Source organism: Mus musculus, chromosome 16, assembly GCF_000001635.26.
Source record: "Mus musculus strain C57BL/6J chromosome 16, GRCm38.p6 C57BL/6J".
NCBI lineage: Eukaryota > Metazoa > Chordata > Mammalia > Rodentia > Muridae > Mus > Mus musculus.
The window spans coordinates 94,406,733-94,431,388 of NC_000082.6; the positions used below are offsets into that span (position 1 = coordinate 94,406,733).

A 24,656-nucleotide genomic window follows, 5' to 3' on the forward strand; every position below is an offset into this window, starting at 1 on the left:
TTCTATTTTCCATCACTTTATTCTGTTGCCACAGTCAGGGGGCCTTTCTAAGCCACATTTTCTTATCTTTTTGTCTCTGTTACTCTCTCTTAGCTGAAACTATAAATTAGAGCCTAGGTGTCTCAGTTATTCCATGCAGCAAGAGCCTTAACACCAACAGTGTAGTCCAGGGAGCAAGAGCCCTCAGTTAATCTGTGCAGTTAACCTGGGGGATGACCTCAGAATCCTGATGGCTTAGGTGCCTGCCTGCCTGTAGATCAATCACAGCTTTCCCGAAACTGCATTGTCAGGATAGAATACTAGAATTGATGATTCTGCCATGACAGAAAAGTTAGGAATAATGGCCTCTAGTTGAAGGAAGGAGAGATAGGCAAACAGTGGGGAATTCCTTCTTAATGCCATAGATAGGCAGAGTGTCAAAGGGAGAACAGAACTGTAACTGTTGGTTTTGAGAGACGCTTCTAATTTAACCTTAATTTTAAAAGACCTGAGAAAACTCTTGTAAGTCATTACGAGTTGAACTGACTCTAGTTCTCTAGAACTCTAGAAGTTCCAGAAAAGGACTGGCTAGAAGTGAGAATCAGGGGCGAGGAGGGGCCGAGGGGAACCATCAGGGAAAGTATTATCGGGGGTCTGTTGGTTTTGTGCCAGCTGCGTCCTCTCTTACAGCAGCCATCTAAACACTGTAGCTGATCAACATCTAGAGGTAGGATCCCGACCTTGTAGCATGGCCAAGGGATCTCAGATGTCAAGAACAGAGCATCCACCCTTGGGGACAAGTAGTGTTTAGCAAGGTATACTATGTATTAGTATCTCTGATCTAAGACTAGACATTCTGTCTAAAACTTCTTAGAACTCATAGACAGGTCCCTAGAACATAGCACAAGATCTGCATACACACATGCCACATACACATGCTACTGACTTCCCTTAATACAACTGAGGTTCTCTCATGGATTCTTGCTAAAACAAGTGTTCTCATCAAAATAAATTTTAAATAAGGGTCATGGCATCAGTTTCTTTGCTTTGCTCCTGTGATGTGCTGTAGATTCTAGTGCAGTTTGCTGCTAAATCATCTTGTAGTAGATTTGTGCCTAAAATGGGAGATTGGTGTGTGAGTAGCTTGGACAGGTCTGTAGTTGAACCTTAGGTTTCTAGAATAAAAAGTTAATATTTGGAGTCAGAAAGGATCTTTGGTTTTGTAACAGTTAGAAATCTTAACATTGGAATGAAGAGTAAACAAAAGCAATGGCTCTCAGGCTTCTCTTCTGTGGAAACCGTGTTTAGAGATAAAGCAGAAGCAGCTCGAGTGGAGGAGCCCTGCTCAGAGGTGGCCCAGCCAAAGCCCTTGCTTGTTTCTGTGTCCTGGGATGTGGTGGCAAAGTGGCATGCATCCTGGTGGCTCCTTCTAGGAATGTTTTGACTTCAAAGTATAGGGAATGTCATGACTTAGAGATGTACTGCATTCAAATATTTTGAAAAAAAATTAAGTTGTTTACTTATAACCAATAACTGCTATACTTCATTTAATAAAATAATTATTTTGTTCCTTAATAGTAAACCTTAGCAAAAGCTAGACTCTTTTCTGGGGGTTCAAAAGTCTCTTAAAAATGGTTTCTAGTTAATTATTAAAAATTACTTGCCTATTTATAACTTTTTACTTAGCTCGTTAGCCACTTTATTTTCTAGGATATTAATATTTTAGGTTTTTTTTTTATTGCTAGGCCTAAACTAATCCATTTCAACCAAAATAGTTTTCCTTATCTATCTGCTTTAAGCATACTTTTTGAGAAAAAAATTAAATTTATCTTTTTGGAACAGGGTCATTATCGTTATTGTGATGCTCTTTGTATGCTGGGGGAATATGACTGGGCCCTGCAAGCAAACATAAAAGCTCAAAAACTCTGTAAAAATGACCCTGAGGGAATCAAGGATCTAATTCAGCAGCATGTAAAGTTACAAAAACAAATAGAAGACCTACAAGGTATTTCACCTAAGATTCTTTCGGTTACAGTGGAATTCCCTTTAAGACTCTCGAGAGTGGATTTCGTGGATTAATAAGGACCGCACCAGGCCTCGGGTGGTGTGTACTTGTGCTTTGATTGGTCAAGTCACTCAAGTGTTCTGTTCCTGTCTGTGTGAAGCTATGATAGTGTTATGTTCAACTAGGTAATTGAAAGTGATTTGGTAATTTGAAACACAGTAGTCAAAGTTTTATTTGCTCTGTAGAGAAATACCCCTCCCTGCACTTTCTGGTAACTTTTTAAAAATAATTTTTTTTTCTGTTAATTTCCTAAGAAAAGGCCTTTAAGTGTTGCTTGATGTTTTTGCACCAACTTTACAACTAATTATATAGCATGCTGAGCATCTATCATCCATCCATCCATCTATCTATTTATCTACCTATCTATCTATTAATCTATCTATTTCAGAATTTGGCTGTGACAGTCAGGAATTGGAAGTTCTCATTTAATAGTTACTCTTTCTGCCCGTTTTCTTTCTTCCTTCCTCATTTTTCTTTCTCTGGTACTTAGAGTTCCTTATGCCCCACTTCTAGCATGTAGATCTTCCTTCTGTTATTTTTTCCCCCCTTTGGGTGTTTAATGTCTGTATAGCTGAGTTGAGAAGTTCTATTTATCCAGCAACTATTATCATCCAGCATCATGAGATTCTAAGATTGTGAGCTCCTTGCAGACAGGTACGGCCTGGTTCTCGTTTATGTGTAGCTGGCATCTTAAAGTTGATACACGTAATGGGATATCTGATGAGATCATGTAGCAGTTTGTTGACACCCTGAAACTAAAAGCATCTAGAACTGTAAAAGTGCTGGGATTTACCACTCAGCTTTGAAACGTTATGCTTTCTACTATCAGCTGAAAGAAATTTGAAAACCTTTTTCAAGTCTGTGCTTCCAGTCCATTGATCACTGTGTGTGTGGTTGGCTTTTGTAGGTCGGACATCAAATAAGAATCCAATTAAAGCTTTTTATGAAAGCAGGTGAGTTAATACCAGGTCAGTGGCTGCTACTTGGAAAGGCTTTGCCTCACGAATTTAAGGATCGATGTGCTTGTCAATTTATGAGCCAATAGCAGCTTTAAGTGAATCTGGGAATCAGACCTAGGGCCTTGTGTGTGCCGGGCAGGTGCTCTACCTACTTCTGATTCCATAGTGGCCGTGTCTCATTAGGGTGGACGAGAAGCTTTTTTTAAAAGCTTTATGTTATGTTTGGGGTGTGTGCACGTGTTTGTGTGTGTGTGTGTGAGTGTGTTTGTTTTAATGTATGTGTGTGAGAGTATGTATGAGAGTTTATGTGTGTGTGCATGTGCATGTATTGTGAGAATTTGTGTGTTAGTGTGTTTGACTATAGGCGTGTGTGTGCATTTGTATTGGTGTCATAAAAGTAGTTGTCTTGGGAGTTGGTTCATTATTTTACTATTTTCTTGGAACTTCTGAAGAAAAGTATTGCTAGTGTACACCTATGGGAAAGAGTACAATGAGATTTTGAAGTTACCTGGCTTGAATGTGGAGCAGTATGGCCATGCAAGTCCTAGCCAAGGAGTTGCTGAGATGACGCTTGTACCTGGCGTCCTTCTTTGTCTTGGACACATGACTTCAGCTTCCCAATGTCTTTCAAAGGCTACAGATAGACTTGAGTGTGCTTACAGGTAAAGATACAGTAGCCAGCGTTCTACATTTGATAATTTGACAGTTAAAATAGATTGGGGAGGGGAAAGAATATGATACTGTTTGAAAATTTAAACATAATCAGAAATGTAATAAAAATTAAAACAGATGAAGTTTTTTTTTGAGACTTTGTTTAGAGGCATTGGATACCAAAGCTGTTAAAACAGGAAGCTGTAGTTACTTTGTCAGAAATAGTTGTGCTGAACCACCCTTCGCTTTAGGTAAAGAACCTCCTAGTGTAAAGCGTCTCCTAGTACTGCGAATGTGTAAAACCTGCGGCAGGCGTGGGACGTTTTCAGACTGTGGCACTTGGCTGTCAAGAACCTGGAGCTGAGTGCTGTAGCCTGTGAAGAAGCCCTGCAGCTGCGGCAGTGTAGGCACGACGTGACGGCTCGTTGTTGTTTGTCCACCTCCAGGGCTTACATACCTAGAAACTCATCAGCACCTGCTTTTAGGACATCACTTAACTTTGTGGAAACAGAAAGAGGTTTCAGAAAAACTAAGTACAAAATGGCAAATGGTGGCGATCAGAATCAAAAGGTAAGCTTAGCTAAGAACTGATCATTTCCAGTGTGAGTAGGATCGCTGGTCTCAGTGATGCTTCGGTGGTAGATGTTTTGCTCATATGTGACTTTTTTTTTTTTTTTTGTATTGATATCGAGAAAATAATTCTCCCACATCAGGCAACCTGGCCATCTCATAAACTACATAAAAAAAGTTAATGTTTAAATTTTACAGGATTTACTTTGAAGTCACAGTTAATTTGTTTTAAAAATAATTTTCTAAATACTATTAGCCACTTACTTCTGTCTGTATGTCCTCTGTTTCTGTCTCTCAGCCAGTCTCTTGGGGACAAGCAGCAGTATAGTCTAGTAGCTAGGTCTCTACTGCTCCTCCTCAGTGATGCAGGTTTTCCTTCCCTGATCGCTTGTCTGTGGGGTAATGGTTACTTGGTGTTCTGCCAACCACCACCCAACTGCTGTTGTTGGGGGCCCAAGATATTTCTGTCATTTTGTTGCCCTTGGCAGCTATGATTAGCCCTTAGCTAAGTGCTGTGCTCAGCACATATCTTATGTTTAATGTTTTGGGGTTTTTCCAAGTATCATAAGGCCTCTAGCCTGACTTTGATCAGATGTCTCAGATACATGTGTCTGAGCGTTCTCAGACTTGTAGTATACAAAGCTGAATATATGTATGTTTGACTTCCACATTTGGAAGGAAATGGGGGCGGGTAGTTGATGTTGGGTGGTGATAGGTAGAAAAGGGAATTTTTTTAAATCCTATATAAATACTCATTTTGTAGATAATACAGAAAATGCCCAGAAAGTTTCATTCCAGTTATACACACCTCTAATGTGTATAACTGTGTGCTGGAGAAGCACCTAGGTATTATTCAACAACCTCTACATCAGGCACCATGCCAAGTGTCAGACAGAGGATTGTCGTTCTAGAATTTGCCATTTCTCTTGGGTCCTCATTGTTGTTATCATTATGCTTGCTTGTTTGTACAGTTAGGAGTCATGACTAGCTGTGTTTGTAGGTCTTGAGTGAATCCTATCATATTCTAGTTAAATTCTGTGTGATTGCTGATTCCTTGGCTGTATTGACTTTAAAAACCTCACTAGTTTTATTTTCACGGGCAGGTGGCAGATGAGGCTTTGAAGGGGGACGATTGTGACTGTCATCCTGAATTTCTGCCACCTCCAAGTGAGTAGTCTTTTACTCGTTGTTGCCATCCAAACCTCTGCTTGAAAGTTTGTGCAAGCTTCAGTTGGTTTTATTGTAGTTCTTCTACATGGTGATGCTTATAGTAATATTTAATATAAAAAGTAGCAACATACTTTAGTCACTGTTTCACCACTCCAGTGAAATGCCTGACTTGGGTTGGTGATAAGGTAAAAGACCTGTCTGTCTGCTCGAGATTCTGAAGGGCCATAAAGCAAGTGGCCAGTGTTGGCTTAGGTGTGCTGAGAGCTGTAGGTGGTGATGACATCAGAAGTGTGTATAAAAGCTCATATCGCAGACCAGGAAGCACTGAGAGAGAATACACAGCTGGAGCCCAGAGCTCTTCTAGGGGATTACTCATGGTGACAGAGACTTTTCTTTGGGTCCCCATTCTGCCACCCTGGGGACTTTGTGACAGTTTCAGGAAAGCATGGAGGGGGCCATGAGCAAGTCAAGAGCACTTCTTGTTCTTGGGGAGCACTCAGATTTGGTTCCCAGCTCTCTACAGTGAATTCAGTTCCAGGGGACCACATCTTTCTCTGACTATGGTCAGGCACTAGGTACTCAGATAGTGCACAGACATGTGCAGCATGAATGTATGCATAGACATATATTCATATACATAAAATAAATGAATCTTTTTTTTTTTAATTAAAAAAAAAAAGAACAGACAACATTGAGGGCTAGGAAGACGCTCAGTGGAATACACAGTTCCCTAGAGGAGCAGAACCTATGGAAAGAACAAATGCCACAGGGTTTATTACAGCGAGTCACATGACACAGTCTGGATACCCAACATCTGTCCGCACACTGGGGAGGCTAAGAGCCCAGTAGTGCTCAGTCCACAGGGCTGAGGGCCTCAGTACTCTGTCTACACCTGAAGGCCTGTAGGATTGCTGAAGAAGCTGTGTTCTCATGTTAGTGAACAGCACTAGTATTAGCATTGGTGGCGACAGTGAGATACTACAAGTTGCCAGTTTGGCAGGAAGCAAGCAGAAAAAACAAACAAGCAAACAAAAATAACAGCTTTTTCCTGGGTTCTTTTCATCTATTTATTTATTTATTTATTTATTTATTTATTTATTTATTTTTGGCTGCCATGGGAAGGGGATGCCCATGTTTACAACGGGTCTTCTCACTTTACATAATCTGATCAACAAAGTCTTTTATGAGTATCCCTAATGGCTTGTCTCCAAGTTGAGCCCAGATCCAGTCAGGTTGACAGCCAAAGTCAACCGTAAAATTGTTAAGGTGGTTCTTGCATAAGCCTTAAGGACCTGAGTCTGCTCCCCAGCACCTGTCGGAAAGCCAGACATAGTGGCACATGCCTATAGCACTGCCACTTGGGGATGGGGGGCAGAGACAGCACTTCACTGGTTAGCCAGTTCAGCTGGGTCTACAAGGTCCAGGTTTGGTGAGAGACCGTTCTGTCTCAAATGGTGGTGGAACATGATTGAAGAAGACAACCAGAGTTGACTGCTGGACTCCACACACACATATGAACCCACTAACAAAAAGAACACATTAGATATTTATTTCAAATGAGTTCTGGCTTTTCATACTTTTAATAAGTTTAATTTTGTAAATCCAGTAAATTTAATGCAAAGATAAGATGCATTGCTTGTCGTTTGAGCATTGTCTCTTACTACTGAGAATTTTATTAGTGTCTCGTCTAATTACAAGAGTCCCTGTAGTATTTCTTCCTTAATTGATCTCCCTCAGAAAGTTTAATACCACAGGAATGGCTGTTAAGTTTTTGAAACATAGAAACCGAGGTTGTCTCACCTCTTACACGCTAGGGTTATGGTTGTGAGCCACCTCACCAGGCTTTGATTTGTCTTTTCTATATAAAAAGTACTGTTTGTTTTTCTCATATCAGAACATTTAACTACTTTCGGCTCAGTTTAAGGATGATTTTACGTTGTCGAGAAAAGATGTTTGTTCATTTGGAGGGATGTAGCAAAAATTCCACAAACTGGGTAGTTTATTTCTGTACAGGAAAAGCCCAGTGCCCTGGTTCTGGCAGATTCAGTGTCTAATGAAGCACTTTTCATTGTTTTAGATGGTTGTGTTCTTGTTGTGTGCTCACATGGTAGAAGGTGGGAAGGCATCTATCCACCCGGAGGTATGATGTCACCTATGGTCTAATCAATACCTGGAAGGGTCAGCCTTCCTACGCTCAGTTTTCAGCACTTTACTTTGCACAGAGCAGGGCATTCGGAGCATACGGGTACTTTCACTTTCAGATGAAACTTGACTTGGTTCAAGTGTGTGCGTCAACTGTATGTATGTGCTCATCTGCAGATGAGATGTGGGTGTGCATGCTCTGTGTATTCCTGGATCGCCCTTTGTATCATATTTTGACAAAAATCTTCCTAAATCAGAATGTACACATCTCTGCTTTTTACAACTGAATCTGAGAACATAGAGAATTCATGATGACACAAGAGTCACTTACCTCAAGCTTTCGTGGTGTTCCTTTTAGGGTTCTTGACGCAGGATTGTTGGCCTTGACATTACTGACATCCCATCATTCCCTTTTCTTTCCCTTGTTGGTTGATTTTTCTTTTCAGTGGTTTGGCTGGCTTCTGTTATCCATTTGTCTTTCCTGCCTGCAGTTCTATCTTCTCTTGGGCTCCATTTCTATATATCTACTCACTTAGTGCTAGCAGTTTCCATATGGTTAACATGTTAAACACAGGCTTGGGAGTTCAATACCTATTGCAATCTAACAGTATGTGAAACCCCTTAAGGACAACACTTTAAAAGTTATAATAAGTTATTATTATGTAGCATGTGTAAATAATTTAAATCTTGTCCATCCATCGGCATTTATATTCAGAGAAAGAACTTTAGGCCGCAGAATTACACTTTTATAGCTTCGTCCATGCCTGTACAGCAGAGATCAAGTTCCCAGCACCCATAACCATTGGTAACTCCATTCCCGGGAATGTCAACATCTTCTTCTGACAACCACTGGCACTAGGTCCACGTGTCGGCAAAACGCACATAAAGAAGAAAGAAAGAAATATAAGCATTAAAAAAAAGAGAGAAAGAAATCAAACCAGAATTCTGCTTTTCCAGAAGGTTTTTATGTTTGAAGACATCAAAGTTGTCTGTATCTGATCGTGTCTGTTGCCATCTCTCCACCTTCTGTCACGTACACCCTGTCCCTCTTGCCATACTGTCTTCTAACAGACACAGCTGTGAAAATGTGACTTTTCTGACCCCCCAAAGAAGCAGCACCTTTCTTCTTCTTGCCCCTAACATCTACCTTTATAGCCCATTTCTGCACTCATGGAGCCTTTGGCTAGCATATCTAACTAGTATTTCTGAAATGAATGCCAATCTTGATTTGAGTAATTTTTCAAAATCCTGATTAATCTTGAAACCAAACAGCTTTTCCAGTATATTCCAGCTGATGTGATTTTTCTCCCTGATAGGATGTAGAGGGGAACTAATATATCAGTGGCAACTTGGGGTCTTTTTATCTCATTGTATTTTGGTAATGGTTTGCTTACTAAAGTTATTTGTGTTTCTTCCAGCCTAGTTATAAACTGCCTGAGAACGGGAACTGTTGCCTATGTCTCTTTTCTATAGACTTGAGATTAACCATCCTAATTTTAATAATATCCTTATAGCCCTGCATCATCACCAGCTTGTCCTGATTTACTTAAAGTTGTATTCACAGTCTTATTCCCGTTTATGTATGCTTTTCTTGCAGTCCAGTTAATATACACGTTTATCACTCGTAGTCTTGGAGGATTTATGTACAGGTTTCAGGAACAAATACTTTTATGTTCACAGGTCAGCCTCCAAGACACAAAGGAAAACAAAAATCACGAAACAATGAATCAGAAAAGCCCAGGTTGGTTCTTCTCTAATTTTCTAAGGAATTAATGGTGACTGCCTTGGATTTACAGTCACAGTTTGGGGGAGATGGCGGCTGCCTTGGATTTATACTTAAATTTGGGGAGGAACCAGCATGTTGAATATTTTTGTTGAGAAAATGAGGTGATTTTTTTTTCCCTGTTTACTCAGTGTTTGAAGTGACTAACATAAATGCACTCGTTTCTTTTTGTGAGTAGAAAGGCTTTATTTTGACAATGTTTTACAGTTCTTGCTTTTTTTCTCCTTCAGTTCTAATTCAGAAGTGAGTTTACAAGTAGATTTGAAAAGCATTTTGGAGAAACAGTTTTCAAAATCTTCCAGAGCTGCACACCAGGTAAGAGAGAAGAAGGCTCTTTCTGTAGAAAGAACAAGTTGTTTTCCCAAGATTTAATGATATTAGCTTCAATTTTTTTAAAGTATTTGGTAAGATAGATAATTGATTAGTTTCATTTTGTTCACCTCTTCTGAATGATTTAACATGAGTCAGATAAATGTCCTCTAAACAAAGTAAACTTTGTATACAAATTCTTTTATGTTATATAGTAATAAAAGTAGGCAGTAAGCAGAATGTAAAGTGAACAAGAAAAATAATAAGTTTTTCTAAATGGCATTTTAAAGGAGCTAAGGCTATTTTTTCTCAGTATGTCAAGTCAGTTAAAAATTGGTTATTTTAGGGCTGGAGAAATGGCTCAGCATATAGAGCACTGACTGCTCTTCTGAAGGTCCCGAGTTCAAATCCCAGCCACTACATGGTGGCTCACAACCATCCATAATGAGATCTGAAGCCCTCTTCTGGGGTGTCTGAAGACAGCTATAGTGTACTTCCATATAATTAATTAATTAACGTATGTATGTATGTATGTTTGGGCCAAAGTGAGCAGGCCTGGAGAGAGAAGAAAAAGTATCTGAAGATACCTACAGTGTACTTACATATAATAAATAATTAAAAAAAAAAAAAGAAAATTGGTTATTTTAGAACTACATAACAAATCTTAGAAATGACCAAAAACAGTTTCTAATTGTTTGCATATAAGGCAAGTTTAGAACTTCTAACAGATTTTAGTTATATGCTAATTGACCTTACTGAGTCTAAAAACCATGGAGGAATTGAAACAGTAACTTTTGAAAATATAAAGATTCTTTAAATATTCAGTATAGATACTGAGGCCTAGTTTGTTCATTCAGCATGCTTGTAGTAGAGCTCTTCTCTATAGTAAGAAATTTGGGTCCATAGTAAGAGGGTTTGCAGCCTGCTCATTGGAAATTTCCAGTCTAGAGAATCTAAGTTGGGTTGTATTGAGGGAAATGATTTCCAGCAAAATGGTCTTGCTCTACTGGTCTCTTTCCTCGAGTAACAGAGCAATTACAATTGGATCAGTCCCTACGAAGCAGATGAAGGATATTTTCGGGAGAACACTATACTTTATACTGTTAAGTTCATATCTTAAATTTGGTTTTACATTGTGTCGTAAATACTGTAGCAAACATCAAGTTTATACAAAAGCTGTTCTTTTCCTTGGCTATTTCAAGAGCATATTCTCTTACACTTGATGTATTGGGTAGAAATTACCAGGGAACTTGTGTGTCACCATAGCCTCCCTGATAGTATGAGATCTTTTCGGTATTTGTTTGTAACCTCACATTAAAAATCTCGTTTTTCTCTCCCACTGACTAACTCATACATGCATGGCTTCCTGTAGTCCTACCTCCTCCCATCTATATGGGATTGTGTAACTTATACCCTTGGCTTATTTAATAGCCATGCAATTAAAATATAAACTTAAATGATAACCTGCATATATATCATCAGATTACAAGGTGTACAAAGGTGCTTCAGTGGTACCTTTAATTCTAGTTTTTGTCTTTCCTTTTGAGTTCAATGTACTGATCTGTACCCTAATAGTTTAGTCTGGTTATGGTTAGGTTATGTTAATCAGGAGTGGACTGGTTATGGTTAGGTTATGTTAATCAGGAGTGGAGTTAAAACTTGGAACAGCCACCTTTTGCTTACAATAAAGGTTTGTTTCAGGTCAGGGTGGCTGTTGATAAAAATCTGAGAGAAATTGCTTGATTGCTTGATCTCAATGTGTCCTAATTGTTTTAGTCCCAACTACAAAACTCACCTGTGGAAGCGGTGGTCTTGGAATGTTATTAATCTTCAAAATACGGTGCTGGGCCTGGAAAAATAAACAAGATCTATTAAAATGAGCCACCCTTTTTTGTCATGACCACGACCCATTTCAGCTGACAGATCAGGGTAGTGTGTTGACACAACAGCACCTTTTAAAACTATGTTGCCGAGAAAGGAATTTTATGATACAGGGGCATTTTAGTATTTGACTGTCATTTATAAAATGTTACTGATCATACCAGTGGGATAGCTCAGTGTATAGAGAAGTAACTCCTACAAGGTTTCTTTTTTAACCTCTATATTCCTATAATGACAGTTGCACCCACCTACATACAAAATAAATATAATTCATTTTTTGAAAAACTTCTTATTACTGATCAACTTACTGTCTTAAGTTTTAAACTAACAAGATACGGGTTTGGACTCATGACTTTTCCCCATAGGATTTTGCTAACATCATGAAAATGCTAAGGAGCTTGATTCAGGATGGGTACACGGCCCTGTTAGAGCAGCGCTGCCGCAGCGCTGCCCAGGCCTTTACAGAGCTGCTCAATGGTTTAGACCCTCAGAAAATAAAGGTAAGCTTGGTAGACTGTAACTTCCTGTTTATGTACATTGGCGTTATATGTATGTCTATATGAAGGTGTCAGATCCCTGGAACAGAACTTAGACATTTGTGAGCTGCCAAGTGGATGCTGGGAATTGACCTGGGTCCTCTGGTAGAGCATCCATTGTTCCTAACTGCTGAGTATCTCTCCTGCCTAGGACTGTAACTTCTTTAGTAACAGTAATGTATCTCAGATGGGTTTAACTTGTATAGTATACCCTAAATCTGAGAGATCAGGTGACTCCTCTGGTGTGGGAGGCAAGTAGTGCTCCCAGTTTGTGTGTGGTCCATGTGGGTGCTCACTCCTTTGCCATGGTTTAGGTCTCTTATAACCCCTGATCTTTGCCAAGTTCAGGATTTGGACTCCTGTCAATCTAAAGCATGATCATAAGAGCAGACACCTCAGTCTGTCTCCAGACCCTATTATGTGGAAAAGAATGCAGCCTTCCTAGTCCATTCTGCATTGTGCCCCATGACACTCTGAGCCCCTGAATCTGAGTGGTAAATTCTACTCCATCTGTTCTGTTAGTAAGATGTTACTCTACGCTTGTGTAGCTAGGACGTTATTGAGATGCTGAGAGGACAGGCTTGTGTTCGGGTTGTTAACTGGTGTGTTTTTATTGACAGCAATTGAACCTGGCCATGATTAATTATGTATTAGTAGTCTATGGACTTGCCGTTTCTCTCCTTGGAATAGGACGACCAGAGGTAAGCTGTTAACAGAGATAAATGACTGAAATAGGATATTGGATGTGGAAGGTGTTTTGAAATTGTCCTCTTATTTTGGCTCATTTCTTTCTTGAAAGACTAAAATAGCTGAGTTTAACTTAGTTTTTTGGGGGGGTGTTGTGGGCCTTGAACACAGTCTTGCTGTCTGCCTGCTTTGGTTTCAAGCTTGCTCTCCTCCTCCTTCCTGATTCTAAACACCAGCGTAAGTTGATGGGTGGATTGCTTTAGAGTTAAGTTTGGCAGGGTGGTGATTCATGGCTATAATCCCAGTTCAGAAACAAAACCAGGAGAGTCATAAATTTGACACCAGCCTGGACCAAGACCCAGTCTTCAAAGAAGAAAAGAACATTTTCTTTGCTTTCCTAGTAGAGAAAAGCTATACTTAGCAATTTCTAGGAGTCTACATTTTACACACAGACAAAGTAGATTTCAAAAATGTATTGTCAAGGGAAAGGGCTAGTTGGAGCAAAACATCATTGTGAGTCTGTTCTGTTTGTTTCTGCAAGCAGTAGGACATTACTAGTAAGTCCCTTAGACCATCTCCAGACCACATAAAGTAACCATTGTTGTTTCCCTTGAGTTTCCATGAGTGACACATATAAGTTACAAGAAAGTGAAATAAAAAAGATAAAATTTGCAATAGAACTTTTTGATACATAGGTATTTTTCTAAATATTAGACAAGAATCAACCTTAGGATAGTCTGTTTCAGCTTTTCTCTCCTATGACTGTTCTCGCTGCTTTTGAAGGAGCTGTCTGAAGCCGAAAACCAGTTTAAGAGGATTATCGAACACTATCCCAATGAGGGGCTGGACTGCTTGGCCTACTGCGGAATAGGAAAAGTGTATTTGAAAAAGAACAGGTCAGTGGAAACCATGGGAAGCGCCAAGGTGGCCTCTGTGGTGATTCATTCATTCTGCCCAGGCGATGGTTGGGTACCATGCTGAGCGTGCACGTAGACGAGAGAGAAGTGCTTCCTTGCTTCTTCCACTAGTACTTGTTGTTGTTTTGAAACACGGTTTCCCTATTTAACTCTAGCTGGCCTGGAATTCAAAGAGATATGCCTTCCTCTGTTTCTCGAGTGCTATGATTTAAATGTGTGTGCCATCACACATGGCTAAAGATGTATTTATTTTATGTATATGGATGTTCTGCCTGCTTGTGATTCAGTGCACCTCATGCATGCAGTGCCTGAGGAGACCAGAAGAGGGCGGCAGACCCTCTGCAACTGGAGTTGGTTGTGAGCTGCCACTTGGATGCTGGGAACTGAACTGTGGTCCTTGCAAGAGCAACAAATGTTCTTAACCACTATCTCTGTGTACACACACACACACACACACACACACACACACACACACCTCCTTTTTTTATATAGGTTTTTACAGTCTAAATGTATAGTCCTAGAACTTGATATGTAAATCAGGCAAGATTTGAACTCAGAGCCACACCTGCCTCACAAGTGCTGGGATTAAAGGCATAGGTCACCCTACCCAGCTCTACCATATCTCTTTAATTAATTATTATTGTGTGTATGTACAGACTGTGTGTTATAGCACCTCACTTGACCTCAGGGTATAACTTTTTACAGTTCGAGGTGTAAGGCTCTGGTCACCAGGCTTTGCTTTAGGTGCCTTTATCCTCCAAGCCATCAGTCTCTCTGGCCCTTCCACTTCAGTATCTGAGACAGTCTGCCAGTGAACCTGGAGCTTGCTAACCTGGGCTGGCCAGTCAGCCCCAGGGTCTACGGACTCCCTCTTCTCCCTTCCCCCTCTGTAACACAGGGGTTACAGACTTGTGCTGGGAATCTGAACTCAGGGCTTCATGTTAGCGCAGCAGATCCTGGCTGTGATGTCTGTCTGTCCGTCTTTGGTGTGGCTTGTTCTCATGGCTGTGATTTGCTTTAGAAGCTGCCTCCTCAAAGTGCATAGGACCCGAGGAATTCACATGTTCATAGACTGCAAGTTCAGCCACGAGCCTAGGCTACACCTCTCCGTGGTTGAAACACTTGCTCTAGTTTACTTTGTTGTTCTGGAAGTGTTTCCTGCTTCTCAGTCTTGTCTTCCAAAATGGCTGTGTGGCCTGAGGAGACATGATACTGGCTTAGGATTTAAGACAAGTCTGTTTGGACCCTTGAATTATTTTAGATGATTTTACAGAAGAAAAATTCTTGATAATCGAATATCACATAGGACTTGATTAACCTTAAATCTTTTTCTACTTTTTAGAAGAACTTTTATGATTTTAGGTTCTCTAATATAGTGTGTGCCTACACCTTCTTTGCAGATTTTTGTTTTGGTTTTTCGAGACAGGGTTTCTCTGTATAGCCCTGGCTGTCCTGGAACTCACTCTGTAGACCAGGCTGGCCTTGAACTCAGAAATCCGCCTGCCTCTGCCTCCCAAGTGCCCGGAGTAAAGGCCTGCGCCCCCACACCCTGCTTCTTTGCAGATTTTAGAGACGAAAGTAAGTACTTTTAGTTTCTAGTTACTGTCTGATTGGGATCAGGGATGTAGGAGATTCTAGACAGAAATGTGCTTCATTTACATTTCTATAACAAGTAGCAATAATGTCTTAGTTACTTAAAAAGAAAATACATTACATTGGATATTTATGTCTATCGATTTATCATATGTGGTCTTTTCAGCAGTCTTGAAGTCTTGGTGAATTACTTTGGAATAAAATATTATGCCACATCTTTAATATCTTCTTTCTTCCCAAATATGTCTTTAGATTTCTCGAAGCTCTTAATCACTTTGAAAAGGCAAAGACTTTAATTAGTCGTCTCCCTGGAATTCTAACTTGGCCCACAAGTAATGTGATTATTGAAGAATCTAAGCCAGAAAAAGTCAAGGTAACTTTATTTGTTTAAGTATTCCATTCTGGCTTGAGAGCCCCTCTGCATGAAGACTTGGGGCTAGAGGACAGAGGTAGCAGCACTCTGTGTATGCCTCTCTGGGTGCTCCTGGGTGCTAGTCTTCTGCCTTTTGCTTATGTCAGGTTTCCTTAAGGCAGTCCTGTAAGTAGTAGATCATGATCATATCTGTTTACACATGAGGAAGATAAAGGGTGGGGGTTCGGGTGATGAGCACAAGGTTAAACGCAAGGAAGCAACAGAGTTAGACACAGTGAAGCAGTGTACATTGGCTGTACCTAGGTGCCATTATGGCAGTGGAATTCCATTATAGCTGCTATATAGAAAATGAGATCAATGTCATGTCGAGGGCCATAAGGATTCATTACTGGATCCAGAAAGTCTAAATCCCATGTGCGTTTTGTGAGTGAGGGCATTACTTAATATTTGGTAATCAGATGCTTAGCACTTGACTGTGGGTGAATCACAATTAAACTTTTAAAACTCCAATAAGAAGATAATTAAGAAGTTGATAGGATTTTAAGAGACATTTCTGCCCAGAAACTATAAATGTGACCAGTTAGCACACTATCAGTTTCAGGGAAATACAAATGAAAGCCAGAGCAAAATTCCACTTTGCCCCTACTAGGCTGTAACAAGGATATAGGAATAGCAGGGCCTTGATGCATTGCTGGTTCTAATGTAAAACAGTAAATCTGCTCCACAGAAATAGCCTGTCAATTCCTTAGGTAGCTAAGTACAGTTACTGAATGACAATAGCTGTTTTATACCTCAGTATGTACAGTGGAAAGCATGTTCTCAGAAGAACTGAATGTCTGAGTAACCAGACCAGCATAGTCTATAAAAGCTTGAAGGGGGTGTGACCTGGAGCCATGGCCCACTGGGTAAGAGCACTTGTTGCTTTTTGTAGGATTCAAGTCCATTCCTTAGCCCCCACATGATAATATACAACCATCCTTACCTCCAGTTCCAGAAACCTAATGATCTCTTCCGAGCTGTGTGGCACCAGGCACACACATGGTGCATGTACACAGTCACCTAACATAAAAGCAGAGACTGGTTTTTAAAAACTATTAAAATAGGCTGAAGGGAGAAATGACTGTAGCGTGTCACATGGTGAACAGATAAATAAAAGGTACTGGCACATGTCACAAGGAAGATGTGCCTTGAAAACATAAGGTAAACACATAAATGTGAACACATTACTGTGTGCTTGTGCGAACTGTCTGGTGTAGTAGTTATAGCCAGCAAAGCTGTTAGGGAAGAACAAGCCAAGGAGTGCTAAGTGATCATACAAGCCTGGAATAAGACATTGGGGCGACTTAAACAGACCAGCACTGCAAACATGGCATGGGTCTCGTGGGGCTTCAGTACAAGGATGAATAAGTACAGTGCAAAGGGGTTCAGAGGGGGCACTCGGAGAGTGGATTCTGATGAAGCGATGTGCAGAGGGCTGCCCTGAGGGCGCTCTGCCTTCCGTAAGTCCTTTCAATCCTGAAGGAGATTAGATGCTAAAGATAACCTCCTCCGCCCCCCAAACGTGTACTGCCCTTTTAAAGAAAAGACTTAACAAAAATGTATGGTTTGTTCTTAGACTGTCCATATTTGATGGCAGGAGATTCTAGAACTCACAGGCAGATTTGTTGATACATTAGTGTTGTGCCAGTATTTATCATTTTTCTTTATTTTGTTATAGGTGATGTTAGAGAAGTTTGTTGAAGAATGCAAGTTTCCCCCAGTGCCAGATGCTGTTTGTTGCTATCAGAAGTGCCGTGGATATTCTAAAATTCAGATTTACTTAACTGATCCAGACTTTAAGGTAAATAATGAATTTACTATTTTCCAAAAGTATCTCTAAGTGAATTCAGAATAGTTCTCTGCGTGGAGGCTTGCAGGTTCTCTAGCTTGGCAGCACTTTATGTCCCCTTTCCTCCCATTCCCCTGTAGCTCTTTGTTGCCATACATGGAAACCAGAGGAACCAAAGCAATGATGTCAGTTGTTTGGTGACCTGAGAAAGCTGGCTAGCTGGCTCCATTTTCTCCCCTAGCACTGAAACATAGGAAACAAAATGATTGTTTCCTCTGATTTGTCACATTTTAAATATGTTGCAAAATTTAAATATGAAAATTTCAAGGTCATTGAAGCCTGAATTATCTTGTAGATAATTATCCTGTAGAGGCCTAACTGAGGGCAAATCTGCCATGTAACTGAATGACTTAATAGTTTACTTAAGAGCATAGTAGCTAGGGCTGGAGAGATGGCTCAGTGGTTAAGAGCACTGACTGCTCTTCCAGAGGTCCTGAGTTCAATTCCCAGTACCTACAAAGTGGCTCACAACCATCTGTAATGGGGTCTGATGTGTCTCCTGGTATGTCTGAAGAGATCAACAGTGTACTCACATTCATAAAATAAATAAATCTAAAAAGGAGGAGGAGGAAGAAGAGGAGGAAGTAGAAGCTGTAGGTCGATGAAATGATGTTTATCCGACGTTTAGTATATTAGGAAGGACAGCCACCTTCCTGCTGTAGCAGTGAAAATCAAGTTCTCTAACAACACAGCCAGGCATTGGGCAGTAGCAGTGTATCACAACATATGGAAATAGTATGTCTCGTTATGTCTGTTGGTGAATATAAGATTTTTAGTGATTTCAGTGGATGCTATTGTGAATGTATTGTATAGACATTTTTTAAATGTATATATATTTTTTTGAACCCTAGGGTTTTATACGAATTAGCTGTTGCCAATACTGTAAGGTAGAATTTCATATGAACTGCTGGAAAAAGTTAAAAACAACAACTTTTAATGATAAAATTGACAAGGTAAGGCATAAGGTTAGATTTTTGCATTATACTTGTTGTATATAACGTCTTTAGGAAGTGTGCCCAGGATTGCTAGGTTTTACAGAGGAGTGATAACAAGGCAGGAAAGCAGCGCGTTTATGTTTCCTGCGACTGTAAAGGCAGTTACCACTGTGATCCAAGGCCAGTGTCTCAGTGCTCGCTTTCCTCATCCGTATCTTAGGTTGTGCCTGAAGTATTAGTTCTCTGAAGAGTGCCGAGGTGTCTGTCAGCAGACAGTTTTAATGAACAAAGTCTCAACATTTACTGTTTATCATGGGGGGTGTCTGCAATTATTGAGAACACATGAAAGGAGCTATAAGTTTTTGGTCTAATTTGCATTAATAAGTTATTATCTGGTCTGTATAATCTACAGACTTAGGGAAATCTTTTCAAATCTCTTGTTTGGGGGAAAAGCTTATTATAGCTTACCAGTAGGAATTACTCAAGTTAGGTGAAACAGTTTCTGTGTAACTAGGAGGAGGATGCTGTGACTCAGAAGCCATGGAGTCTAAATGGCCTTCCCTCAAGTTGGTCCCTTACTATGTCTTGCAATGAGAAATTTAGTCTCTTATTGGATGCTTTAAAGTTTTCAGTTGTTGATCAGGGTTGAGGGATGGCAGCTCTGTTCTGTGTGCCACATTGTTTGTTTCTGAAAGCAAGTTGAACAGTGGCCTTTTCTGGAGCATGTTCCTGTCTCAGAAGGGAAGTACGATGGCCAGTCCCTGAAGGGATGGAGCTGCTGCTTAGACACGGTTCACGCCATGTGAGCTCACTTTTGCTTTCACAAAGCAAAGCACACTCAGTGTATATTCTTTGTATGAGAACTTCAGGGCTTACTGAAGGAGGCTATATCATATTTTAACAAGTCTTTGGGAATATAATGGAGTACATGTATATGTTTATCTACTGAAAACATAAGCTTTTTCTTTTTAATCAAAAAGGATTTTCTACAAGGAATCTGTCTCACTCCCGATTGTGAGGGAATCATTTCTAAGATTATCATCTACAGCAGTGGAGGTCAAGTTAAATGTGAAGTAAGTGTCTGGTAAAGATTATTTTATAAAACTGACAAGACATGGCTTAAGTGTGTGGACTTAATGTTGTGTGGGTCCTGTCTTTGAGAATGCAAGGATATTACGGAGTGCATTGCATTAAGGCTTGCTCCGTCAGTGATACTAGGAGGAGTGGTTTATATTCTAGTTATATTGGTTTTGCTCTTTGATTTAAGGCCATCAAACTTTTGGGTATTGGTGGGGATGGGGCTTTTGAACCCTGGGGGGTAACAGCAGTGAGTAGGTGTAATAACACTCAGAGCTTATTGGGTTTTCTTCTTGCTTGTAATTTTTAAACACTTCTTCCTAAAGTGTCTCCTGTCCTGTTCCTCTTTTCAGTAAATTACTTTGTTAAGGCTTCTGGGCTGCTGTGTGGGTGGGAGCCTCTCTGCTGTTCTGTCAGTCAGTGGCGGGGTGTGCTGCCGAAATGCTTACTACCTGTGCTTTGTGTTTTGTATCATGGAAGGATAAGAAAAGTCTTAGCTGTCTTTGTTTTATTTTAAGTTTGAACACAAGGTCATAAAAGAAAAGGTTCCTTCAAGACCTGTTCTGAAACAGAAATGTTCCAGGTAAGACTTTGAACATCAAACAGTAGTTTTATGGTGTCTGGTAGAATATAATTATATTAAATGTAAGCTTCTAAATTATGCTGTTTTTACAGTGTGTACAAAACAAATATTTGAAAATAATTTTATGTATTCTTGAACTAAAAGAACTAGGCTAAACTTGAGCCAGAATCAGTTAGTGATTGATGCTTGAAATTAATGACATTTCATGTTAAAATGTTTGGTAAACAGATTTGGCACTTCGGAAGAAGTGGTCTATTTCATTCTTGGGCATTTTACCTTTAATTTCAAAGCATCTTAATTTTTTTTTTCATCTTTTCGGCAAACATTTTGAACCAATAACTAGTTCTTACCTTGACATTCTCAATATATTGTCAAAATCACTCACCTCTGCATCTTTATTCAGTCCAAATAATTCCAATCCTTTTTTTCTTTTTCTTTCTGGTCATGCTTCTTTTCACTCTAAAGGGTGATTCTTTTTTCTTTTGTTAGTATCATTTGTGACCAGGAGAAAGCAAAAGAAAAGGTGAACACAGTTACTTGCTGGAATATTTTCAGTGTAACCACATCAACCAGCTTATCAGGCTGTGGGGCATGACTGGTCTCCCAGGAGACCTGGCTTTGAGATGGGAAGTTACACGGGCTTGTGCAGACTCTTGCTTTCCCACTGACTGTGCTGCAGTCTGTGTACCCAGACTTAGTGTCCATACGCTTTTAAGGTGGCACCCTTAGTTAGATGTCACTTGATAATTGAAGTGCTGTTTTCATAAAATAAGTTTCTTATTTTGACTGAATTGGTGTTATAGATCAATGCATTTTGGGTTGAACAGAAGTTATAAAACAGATTCTAATTATTAAAACATGTGTTAATTTATTTGGAGAATATTTCTATACTAGACAAAGAAATTAGTGTATTGAGCTTAACACAAAGGTACATTGTCACTAATTGCCACTGTCCATCAGCCTAGAGAAGTTAAGACTGAAAGAAGACAAAAAATTGAAGAGAAAGATCCAAAAGCAAGAGGCAAAAAAGTTAGCACAAGAAAGAATGGAAGAGGACTTAAGAGAAAGCAATCCACCTAAAAATGAAGAGCCAGAAGGTATGTGAAAGTGCAGACCGTGAAATAGTATACCTGTTTTAAAGTGCAGATATGCAGGCTCAGTTTAGATGGCTTCATACTAGTTGTTACTAGATCAAATATCACTTTAGTTACTATTTGAATACCTAAAAACCAGATTTTTGTCACAATCTTAATACCACCTTCTACTAACCTAGATGAGGTTATTAACCCTAGCATGTACGAAGCTAAGTCAGGAGGTTGCCATGGCTTTGAGGTTATCTTGGAACACATAACAAGGCTCTGTCCCCAAAGCAAAACCTAAAACCATAAAGAGCCTTCTGTTATTCTGAGACAAGTAGGTTGGTATGGAGAACTCTTCCTCAAATGCAAACCCCCTGGGAGTTTGCTCTAGGCAAACCTCTTCTCCAGTGACGGCAGCTTACTTGACAGGGTGCTGTAAGGCGTGTTAATGGATCTATGTTCTAGTGCTCTGAACGAGCGTTGAAGTGATCTGCAATAATGTGAAGCAGAGTTCAGTTCTGACAGTCAGTTTATTAAAAGTCAGAGTTTTGGCCTGTGAACCTGCCAGCTTTGGATTGAAATAGCGTTTGCCCCTTTTCTATTGCATGTCCCTCAGATGAAATATTTCCCATTTGCTGTTTAGTTGTTTCTATCTGCCTAGTATTTGAGAAATGTCTTAAGTAAATAAAAATTCTCTAATATTGAATTTTTTTTCAGCAAATGTATTACCTTTGCATACTTCCAAACTAAGAATATTGCATCTAAAGTTTAGTTGGTGAGGCTATGAAAGAATATTTGGGAGAAGAAAGCTTATTTTAGAGGAAGAAGGGTTTTAAATACAGTTTTAAATTCTCTTACAAAAGTGATCTGAAAAACAGATGGTAAAGTACTTGCTGTGGGGTTTGGGGTGTGTATTGAACCCGTGAACCTGGCCAGTGCAGTGAGTGGAGCTGGCCCAGCTCTCCTACTTGTCTTCGGGGGCCTTTCACTCAGTTGCTCAGGTTGGCCCTGATAGCCAGAGTGAGCCCCAATCTTCCTGCCCTAGCCTCCCAAATAGCTTTTTTCTCAATTTTTGAACTTTCTGGCCTTTTCAAGGTAACTATTAAATGTGCATATTCCAAATTTAAAATCTGAGTGGTTTGTGTAAGTCAAACCAGAGTCAGATAGAACTTGGCAGGGGAGATGCCGTGGTCACCGACATGGTTTTCCTTGGCAAGGCGGACTCACTACACTCTAGATGTGCTGAACCCTGCAATTTCCCCAAAAGCGTGAAACTTGACTACATGATTTGTATAGTGGGGAACTGTGTTCATGTTCTCCCCTGTAGACTATAAGTATAATATAAAAACAGAAAGCAGCCATGTTTATGTTACTGTGCATGCTACATTATCTCCTTCCAACTTTGTATAATTGCAAATTAGTCCTAACTTACCCTTTCACTTTTCTTAGAAACCTCAGACAGTGCTCAGCGTTGTCAGTTTCTTGATGACAGAATCCTGCAGTGCATAAAGCAGAATGCTGACAAGATTAAATCTGTTGTATTGAATACATCCACGCTTCTCAAAGAGCTGCTCTCTTGGAAGGTTCTGAGCACGGAAGACTATACAACATGCTTTTCTAGCAAAAATTTTGTCCATGAAGCAGTGGACTATGTTATCGGTCACTTGATCCAAGAGAAGAACAGAGTAAAGACACGGATATTTCTGCATGTTTTGAGTGAGCTTAAAGAGTTAGACCCCAAGTTGGCTCCCTGGATCCAGAGACTGAATAGTTTTGGTAGGTTCCTTTAAGTTCTAGAGCAGTCGTGTTTGGAAGGAAGGGCAAATACAGGCATCTGAGCCCTTTTTACTTTGCTGTTTTATTCTTTGTGATGGCTTAAATGCATCACTACGTTTTTGTATGGTTAAAGATCTCTTTCTACACAGGTGGTTTTTAGGCTATGCTAGGATAGATTATAATTAGGTTACACTATAGATAGGTTATAAGACACGTTCAAAAGATGAAAACACAGGAAAGGTCAGTCTGTAAGAAGTTGAGACCTAACTGTGCTGAGCTACCTGTGTGTGTGTAAACTATGTCAGAAGTAGCTGTACACTTGTGCTGTCTGCTCTAAGTGCATTGGCTGCAGGTGCTCGTGTGAAGAAACAAACCAGAAAGTCTGTGTTCTGTTGATAACTGTTTAAAGGGGCCAGTAGGTGAGGCCAGCTGTCAAGTACCCTGGTACTTAGCTGTTACAAATGGCAGGATTATTGCAAATGCTTTTGTTCTGATTTTGCTGATTTGACTGGAGGAAGGAAAGATTAAGAAAACTTCTTACACACAAGCTCTTTGTCAAAGGCCTGCAAGGACTGGAGATGCCATGGTTGTGACACTGGGTGAGGGTGGGTGCCCGTGGCACTTACGAGGCTGTATTGTGATGATGCCTGGAATGGCAGCTGGTCTGACACAGTGTGTGCCTCAGTTAGCAACTGTTGATAAAGACTAGGAGGGAAAGCCACCGAAGAGGAACAGCGCCTCTCCAATCAGTCCAGGCTTTTGGTGGCTGATGACATAAGAAGGTAGCGAGCTTGTCAGAGTTAAGAGAGCAACACACCTGGGTCTGCATAGGTCTTATCAGTTACTTGTAAATGAAAAGATTGTCTATCAGATTAGCGAATTAAAAAGTTAATGCTTAGGTTTTTTCTGCTATAGAGGGTAGACTCAAGCTAGAGAAGTAAGCTTACTGAGTTATGCTCCCAGGGCTAGAGGATACCCAGCACTGTCTGCAGTAGTAAATGCATCAGTTGACGATTGCAGTTCCTCACCAGCAGGATGGTTTAGGGCCTTTTGATGTAGTTCATGTTCACTCTGAAGACAGTAAGTATGTATGCATACTCACTGTTTAAATATACAATGAGCCTAGGCTTTTATTCTAACCTGAACTAAAACACATTTATTTAATAAAGGAAATAATTTTCAATTCATGGGACTTTAGTTCCTTCTTACAAAAGTCTGTAGAGTGGAATCACTCGTGTGTGTGTGTGTGTGTGTGTGTGTGTGTGTGTGTGTGTTTAATCAGTATAAAAGAGGGAAAAAGAAACAGATTTTCGAGAGAGAGAGAAAATTAACAATAGAAACTTTTTACTGTTTGCTTATATTCCTTGTGGCGCACACTGTGGTCACAAGGAGGGTCACTGTAGGGAACGGGAGTGCATCTCTTCACTGCCAGGTCTCTTAAACTTTATTGGAGGTGTAGATTATGTTGCCATGGATTCTTGTGTTAAAAGATGCAGATTTCTCATACCATGTGACTTCTATAAGCTAAGTATTTTCTCTGGAGGAATCAGCCGTTCAGGGGTGATCTCTTGCTGACTTGACACCTAGGGTGCCTGTGAGGCATGATGGAAAGGCAAACCAATTTTGATTAGCACTTTGGAGGTTGTTAGTAGGGTTATGTGGGGTTGCACCACCCTGGGAAGATAAGAAACAACTCTTGTAGA

General features: G+C 40.1%; 1 protein-coding gene and 1 non-coding gene across 38 annotated transcripts in view; both read left to right on the forward strand.

Annotated features, from left to right (window-relative positions):
• Positions 1 to 24,656, forward strand: part of Ttc3 (tetratricopeptide repeat domain 3) — a 98,598-nt gene that overhangs the window by 36,108 nt on the left and 37,834 nt on the right. For 16 of the 37 annotated variants that reach the window (XM_006522992.4, XM_030249047.1, XM_017316939.2 and 13 more), the window contains 16 exons: positions 1,822 to 1,984; positions 2,952 to 2,997; positions 4,101 to 4,224; positions 5,328 to 5,391; positions 9,217 to 9,277; positions 9,550 to 9,634; positions 11,875 to 12,009; positions 12,666 to 12,746; positions 13,516 to 13,628; positions 15,495 to 15,615; positions 17,333 to 17,455; positions 18,355 to 18,456; positions 19,419 to 19,511; positions 20,034 to 20,098; positions 21,059 to 21,195; positions 22,627 to 22,953. In XM_006522992.4, the coding sequence (XP_006523055.1) occupies positions 1,822 to 1,984; positions 2,952 to 2,997; positions 4,101 to 4,224; positions 5,328 to 5,391; positions 9,217 to 9,277; positions 9,550 to 9,634; positions 11,875 to 12,009; positions 12,666 to 12,746; positions 13,516 to 13,628; positions 15,495 to 15,615; positions 17,333 to 17,455; positions 18,355 to 18,456; positions 19,419 to 19,511; positions 20,034 to 20,098; positions 21,059 to 21,195; positions 22,627 to 22,953 (1,840 nt within the window). Of the gene's footprint in view, positions 1 to 1,821; positions 1,985 to 2,014; positions 2,170 to 2,951; positions 2,998 to 4,100; positions 4,225 to 5,327; positions 5,392 to 9,216; positions 9,278 to 9,549; positions 9,635 to 11,874; positions 12,010 to 12,665; positions 12,747 to 13,515; positions 13,629 to 15,494; positions 15,616 to 17,332; positions 17,456 to 18,354; positions 18,457 to 19,418; positions 19,512 to 20,033; positions 20,099 to 21,058; positions 21,196 to 22,626; positions 22,954 to 24,656 lie in introns of all 37 variants that reach the window. The other 21 variants (XM_006522995.4, XM_006522996.3, XM_030249055.1 and 18 more) reach the window with 4 other exon arrangements.
• Gm23692 lies at positions 22,341 to 22,501 on the forward strand. Its single transcript, XR_003952024.1, has one exon. It is a non-coding gene; the product is annotated as a U1 spliceosomal RNA (small nuclear RNA).